General features: G+C 31.9%; 1 protein-coding gene and 1 non-coding gene across 2 annotated transcripts; both read left to right on the top strand.

The window, feature by feature from the left end:
- Positions 1 to 1,547: 1,547 nt before the first annotated feature.
- On the top strand, positions 1,548 to 1,621 carry TRNAI-UAU (transfer RNA isoleucine (anticodon UAU)). Its single transcript has one exon. It is a non-coding gene; the product is annotated as a tRNA-Ile (tRNA).
- A 655-nt stretch (positions 1,622 to 2,276) lies between these two features.
- LOC133301947 (protein IQ-DOMAIN 9-like) lies at positions 2,277 to 6,095 on the top strand. Its single transcript, XM_061501658.1, has 6 exons — positions 2,277 to 2,407; positions 3,216 to 3,328; positions 3,744 to 3,899; positions 4,822 to 5,049; positions 5,264 to 5,377; positions 5,465 to 6,095. The coding sequence occupies exons 2-6, from the start codon at positions 3,254 to 3,256 to the stop codon at positions 5,804 to 5,806; spliced, it is 915 nt and encodes a 304-aa protein (XP_061357642.1). The 5' UTR covers positions 2,277 to 2,407; positions 3,216 to 3,253; the 3' UTR covers positions 5,807 to 6,095.
- The last annotated feature ends 1,133 nt before the right edge of the window (positions 6,096 to 7,228 follow it).

Raw genomic sequence — 7,228 nt, 5'->3', positions numbered from 1 at the left:
TCTCGGTATTCCCACGGATTCGACTCTTTGAACCGCCTATGAAACTAATCCAGAGTTCGGGTACGAGTTCAAGGATTACGGTACTTCATCAGAGTTCCGTATTTTTTTTAGTGAGGAAGCAAAAAGGTATTCATTCTTGAAATTATTTGTAAAAGTCCAAAATGAAGAGGAAATACTAAATGAAGTCATCTATTTAAGAATATAGTTTGTGCTAGGTTATGATAAATATGTTTTTCATGTAACACATAAAAATGTGGGGAAAATCCATTAAAAGGAAGAAATTTTTTTTATCTCATTCAATATGAGAAATATATTTTGCATTAAATATATCTATTGTAGTAATAATACTTAAAAGAGTAACTCTCCAAAAGTTGTAACTCTTTTTTAAAAAAAAAGAATTAAACCCATAAGAACAATCTGACTCGGTTATTTTCATACAACCAGTAAGATTTTAATACAATGTATGAATAACACGTCTGATTAAGTGCACTATATAATTAGATCACGGGTTCTTATTCAGTTATATTCTCAATTTTTTTTACCAAAATAATATTTTTATAAAATAATTTATCAAAATAAAATAAAAATACAATTTGTTGGAATTGAGTGGTTTTGGATACGTTGATATATGTAATATAAAGTGACGAATTCACCATTAATAAATTAACAATATTTTAACATAATGATTTATCCACGAGAATATTATATTTATGATCATTTTAGACTTATCACTATTTGATTAGTTATTGTCGGATTAATTTGAGATCAACATTTAAAACAGAAAAAAATAATTATCGTTGATCTCAAATTAATCCAACGAAAACTAAATGACAAGAGTGATAACATAAAATGATGGTAATTATAACTGATTTCTTTTTTTAATATAACCGACCCTTTATCCATATTTGAGTTAAAATTTAAAGATTAACTGAAAATACTTTAAAGTTTAAGTTGATTTTTTTTATATACATAAGTTGATTATTTACAAAAGTTTAAGTGTGCGGATAATGTAGCTTTTTCTTTTTTTATCACCACAAATCAATTTGTTAAATAATATATTATAATTATGCATAACTATTTTTAAAGAATTTTTTATTTTTATATTTTATATTTTATACTTTCGAATTTTTTATCCATATAATAAAATTACATGAATGAAATATCATTGAGTTTGATATAAATTAAATAATTAAAAATTAACCAGAAAAAAATTAAAAATTAATAATAATGGGTGGAGATAATAATACAGTTATATATTTTTCACTTTATTAAAACAGAATATAAATTTTATTTTTTTATTAAAATTGAACACTTATATTATTTTTTATTGAATAGATAAAAGTATGTATAAATAAAGTATTAATAAAATATAGACCTTATTGTCTGTATTTCTCACTATTTTAATGCGCATCAATTAATAATTTAATGCTGCAAGCCATTTCGTGGATTTTATAGTTAGTCCTAACTCCTAAGTCTAACAATGACATGACGTTTGAACGCTATTGAATAAGGTAGAAAATTGTGTTAAAAAATTTCGTTTGTGTTATGGTCCCGTAGCTCAGTTGGTTAGAGCGTTGGTCTTATGAGCCGAAGGTCGCGAGTTCGAGCCTCGCCGGGACCAACTTAAATAATTTCTAATACTTTTAGAGTTTTACCAAAATTTTGGTCACGAACGGCCGACAACCCTCCACGTCGAAACCTTAATTTAGGGAACTAATAGAGTTGCCTGTACCAGATGATCCCACCACAAACCTTAGCCTCGTCATCACAGCTAATAGTCAAAGGATCCTCTTTTTGTTTTTTGTCGTCAGGTCATATTCTCATCCAATAATCGAGAACATTATGAAAAATAAAATAAAATCCCCCCTCTCAAATGCAAATGTATATATATTCCCCCAACTGGAAACTATACTATACCGAGAAGTTTGTATTTTATTTTTGCAACGTTATTTTTATGAGAAAATAATAATTTTATTATAAAATGTAGCCAGGGGAAAGCAACCCGTCACCATCAAAAAATTGATAGCATTTGTTCTGCTGTCATTGTAGCCTCCGTTGCTGAATTCTCCAAAAATCCAACAAAGCGTGCCATATTACACTACACTGACCCCATCTATTAGTTGATTTTCTTTCACATTGATAAAGTTTCTCTTATTTTATTTCATTTTTGGACTTCGATTTTATTTTTCTGTCAACTTCTAAATTATATAGTTGAGAATCAAAGCTGGTATTGGGCCATGGCAATCAACATTCCACACCAACCTTTTATTCTTTTGCTGACTATTTCATTTCTTCCTTTCTTCCTCTTTACTTCTACACTGATATTATTTTCCCACCTTCCTTTTTCTATCTCCAATCTTGTTTGTCTAGTTCACAGGAAAAAGGGCCCTCCTTTGAACCTTCTCTGGTATGCAATTCTCAACCCAGATGCAATTTTTTTTTTTTTTTTTTGGTTTCTTCTTAAGTGATTCTGGGAAAAACATTTGCCTGTTGATTTTCGGATAGTATGTGAGAACTACATGGAACTTTGCATATTTTGGTCTGCTTCCTACTTTCTTAGCAATTAAGCATATTCATTCTTTGTTTTTTCGGCAGATGAGTTGTTGATCCATGCTTTTTTATGTTCTGTTTGGTAGATCACAGTTTTAGTTTGATGTGGAAGGCAGTGCTGTGTGATTGTTTTAATTTCTCTTATAAATTTCTGCTGACTTGCCGTTGTTGGCAAGAAAAAATGAGTTGTTTTTTTGGTATAAACTCTTAACAGCATAGCTTAGCTTCAATTTGTGCTATTTTCTGCACTATTTGTCTAGTCTTACAAACTGTGAGCCAGGCTGATTCATAATGTGATTGTTGATAGGGTCAAGCCTATTATATATTTGTAACTTAATGTTTCATGGCTGCGGAGCTTTACAAATTGCAAATAATATACATTGGACTTAGTTACTAACAACTTACTCATGAGAATTTCTCTATCAAACTCTTAAAAGCATGTATTCCTACAGAGAGATTAATGTTTGAAGAAGCAGGTCTCAGCCTTTCGTTTAATTATTTGAGTAAAGAAAAAGACTAACAATGGGGACAGGAACTTCAAAACTATTTTCCTCTTCTTTTCTTATTTGTTTGTTTTGTACAGATCTCTTATGATTATGCTGAGTCTTTATGACTGTATTTATGGAGTGATCTGTTAATTGCTGTATTATTAAAAATATTCACAGGACTATGTTAATCTGAAAGAAGTCACTTCACATCAAGAATGGGTTCAGGTGATTGGTTTAAGACAATAATTAGGTTAAGAAGGTCAAAAGATGGCAGATCAAAGAAAGCAAAGGTACAGCGCACTTCCTGTCATTTTTAGTTTATTTATCTAATCCTTTCCGGGGTTAAGTTGCATGAGTGTCAAACTGATGATTGTAAACCTCTATATCTCCATTATTTCCTGAACAACCAAAATAGTTTTGAATTTGGGTGGCTATTTATCTTAATCATGTGGTATACTGGTACGCTCTATTATAACTACATCAAACAGGAATGATAGGAGGTAAACTTTAATCTGAGTTATGCATGATGTTGCATATGAGCCACAGTATATATTGTTTATAACAACCACTTAATTAGTTTGCTTATCATTTAAGCTTCAGTAATACCATTTATTCATTTATTACCAAGTATTAGAGTTTATTTTGCTTGAGGACCATTGTGACTGGAATGTTTCTATCTCCATATCTGGCCACACTTTGAGACAGGGTACCTTGACTCCGGAGAAACTAAGTGCATTGAAGTCAAACAATTATACAGGAAAAGAGTCTAGTGGTTTAGCAAATGGTTTTAGAAGTGAAAATCTTGTGTCAGTTGAAACTATTGCTGCAACAAGGATCCAGACTGCATTTCGGGCTTATAAGGTACTTTGAGTTGAAAATTTTGCAGAGACAAGTTCTTAAAATACTGGCTAACTCTAATCTGACTCTATTGATTGTTGAGCACATCCTTAGCAATCATGCTTCTGTTTCTATATTTCATTATTCCACTGTGAATGTCTATTTGATGTTGTCCTATTACTGCTTGTATGCCAGCTTTCAGATTGCATTTTACAGGAATATATGATTGCCAAGTTTTCATAATACTATGAAACTAAATTGCAGTATTTTTGCTATATTTGCTTTGTGTCACTCAAGATATATCTACAATATTGGATGATGGGAAGGACATTGCAAAATGTCATTAAATCAATGTGGAGTGTGCTTAATCTTATAAATTAAGTGCTAATGTGTAATTGGGCAAATAAATTAGCATGGCAAAGTGCAATCGATACATTTTTTCACCATTTAACTAAACTCATATGCTCACTGGATTAGGAGCTCTAATATGGAGATTTTTCTTGATATTCTTATGATCAAAGTGGGTTTCTGGATTCTGCTCTTGTTTATGAGCGAAAAGTGATGCTTTAGCTCTCTATCTAGACATCTTTGCCTTGCTCATTTACTGTCATTGGCTGCTATATTATTCTTCAAAATAAGCACGGATTGGTAAATCTTGTACTACTCTCTTAAATGCAACCTCATTTCTGCTTGTCAAGGATTTGATTTAATCCCTACTAAAAGAATTGGCAAATTTGCTGCTTTGAAGTTAGAGAAATATCACACACTGCAACTTCTTTCAGTGGGTTTTATGTGCTGACTCTTGATTATTTTCTTAATGTGCATGCCGTTTATGATTATATCTGAGAGATGTAGATATAGGCTTGTGTTATTTGCGATATTTCAAACCTCAATTAATATCTTCTGCTGACGTTTATTTTGCAATGCTGACTTTTAAACCTTCCAGGCTAGAAAAGCTCTACGTCGCTTGAAAGGGTTCACAAAACTGAAGATCCTAACTCAAGGTTACTCTGTTAAAAAGCAAGCCGGTACAGCTATAACATATCTACATTCATGGAGCAAGATACAGGCTGAGATTAGAGCTCGCCGAATCTGTATGGTGACAGAAGACAAGATCAGGCGGAAGAAACTAGAGTCTCAACTAAAACTTGAGGCAAAGCTTCACGATCTGGAGGTAACCTTTAGTGTGCCCTACTGTATCCTAGATTCAAACACGTCCTCTTAGAGTAGTGCTCCAACTTAGATAAAGATCAATTCCAGATTGTAGTGCTTGAAATCTCTTATCATTGAATAGTTAATAGTGATCGAATTATTTCACTAGATACATGAAATTGGTTGAACTCAATTCAGTTAATCTTGTTCTAAGTTCTAGATAGCACAAATTGCAGGTTGAATGGTCTGGTGGTTTTGAAACCATGGAGGAAGTCCTGGGAAAGATACATCAGAGAGAAGAAGCAGCAGTGAAGCGGGAAAGAGCTATGGCATATGCCTTTTCTCATCAGGTAGGTTAATCTTAGGGAATGTCTCATTTTCTTATCTCCCTTTACCTCATCCAACTGAAAATTAAATGCATATCTTATGAATCATAGTGGAGGGCCAACTCTAGTCAGAGCCAAGTGCTAGGTAATTATGAAGTTAGCAAAGCTAATTGGGGTTGGAGCTGGAAGGAACGCTGGATTGCTGCTCGCCCATGGGAAAGCCGTGTCTCAAGCATATCCATTAACCCCAAGAAAGCTCAAAATATGCAGTCTAACAAGGTTCAGAAGGATAAGAGCACTTTAACACCTAAAACTCCTATTTCAGTTAAACCTCCTTCGGCCAATGCAAAAGGGTCTCCTCCTTTTGGTAATGCAAAAGGGACTACAAAAGCTAGGAGATTGTCATATCCAGCAGCCACAGAAAAGACAGTGGTTCAAGAAGGAGTGCTATGATTCCTCAACAATGGTTTGCTAAGACAAAGCACATTTTTAAGTACCAAGTCCTTTTGTATAACTTGAGTTGAGCAGAGTCAAATTGATTTTCAATTGGTTATACAGTCCATAAAGTCAATATTAGAAGTCATCTTATTTATTCATTTTATTGCTTTCAATTTGTGCATATGAACGTGACTGAAATTCAAACCACTGTAGATAATGGATCAGCAGACCTGCATGTGTGTGTGATTTGTTGATTGCTTCTGTTTATCTTTTTCAATCTTGTATATTCAACGAAGAGACAACTTGTAGATAGAACAGTATCTATTTTTTCCTTCTCTGTTGTAATAGAAAACTAATAAGATGTGATCTTCTTGTTGATTTCGTTATGGTTTATTATTGCCATATTGAAATGGCTTGCGCAGCCTGCTAATGCTTCTGGACTATGGTTCCATTTATATGTTTACACAATAATATTCTACGTAGTACTTTTCAACCTTACTATTTTGAAACGATGTTGTTTTCTCCTTTTTCACTCCCCTAGTCAAACAGCTTAGATATATTTGTGACAAATACCTAATAATGCCAATTTTCACAGAGTTTTGGAAAAAATATATATATATCTTCTCTAAAAGTTAAGCTGATCCAAACTTAAGAAATTTATTATTTGGTGGGACCACATTTTAAATGCCAATACAGCCTAGAGAAATTTTTAAGTGATCTACGAGTTCTAAATTTCTATTATTTTGTGCCATTAAATGTGTACCATATACCAAATATGATATTAAAAAGTAGTTAAAGTGGGGCTGAAAATGTTGAAGTGTACGTTTTCTAGTTTAAAATACACATTGCCTATAGCTGGAGTTGAATGCATTCCGAACAGGAGGACTTGAGCAAAAGCAAATTATGGGTTGATTTAAAAAATATGATATGAATCTAATTTATGACCCGTTAAATATGAAACAAAAGTAATGTTGAATGTTAAGATTTGGGATATATTTTTGGAATTTAAAAAAATAATAATATAATCTTAAAACAATATTAAAATCATAAACAAATCAATACTCGATTTTTTTTATCATTGAACCTCTTTTTAAGAAAAATGGTTAGAATAACTTTTTGTCGAAACTATTTACCAATTTAACTCAAATTAGTTTCTTTGCCTTACCAGTGAGAAAAGGGTGTCATGTGATAACACCGTAGGAATCAACCGTGGTTTTCTGTTCCAAATTCAACCATCTCTTTCACTCTTTTCCCTCTAAATATTAACTAGCTTTATAAATAATAATTAACATCTAATAATTAAAATTATAAGGTGGAATTTTTTTTTAGAAATTAGTATTGAATTTATTGAGTTAAATAAGAATTAACCGTAAATAATTCTCATTTATCTGAAAATAATTTTTTCTTTTAAAATATCAAATTTATTGTGAATAATAT

Source organism: Gastrolobium bilobum, unplaced genomic scaffold (genome assembly GCF_033153095.1).
Source record: "Gastrolobium bilobum isolate Gb01-03AN ecotype WA unplaced genomic scaffold, APGP_CSIRO_Gbil_v1 utg12347, whole genome shotgun sequence".
In the NCBI taxonomy this organism is placed as follows: domain Eukaryota; kingdom Viridiplantae; phylum Streptophyta; class Magnoliopsida; order Fabales; family Fabaceae; genus Gastrolobium; species Gastrolobium bilobum.
The sequence above is the reverse complement of the archived record's forward strand: the minus strand, read 5'-3'. Positions and strand labels throughout refer to the sequence as shown.

Excerpts from the sequence above, each read along its gene's own strand:
- LOC133301947 (XM_061501658.1), top strand. The coding sequence starts at position 3,254 with ATGGGTTCAGGTGATTGGTTTAAGACAATAATTAGGTTAAGAAGGTCA. Across the intron at positions 3,900-4,821 it reads CTGCATTTCGGGCTTATAAG|GCTAGAAAAGCTCTACGTCG; the intron begins GTACTTTGAGTT and ends TAAACCTTCCAG. Across the intron at positions 5,050-5,263 it reads CAAAGCTTCACGATCTGGAG|GTTGAATGGTCTGGTGGTTT; the intron begins GTAACCTTTAGT and ends CACAAATTGCAG.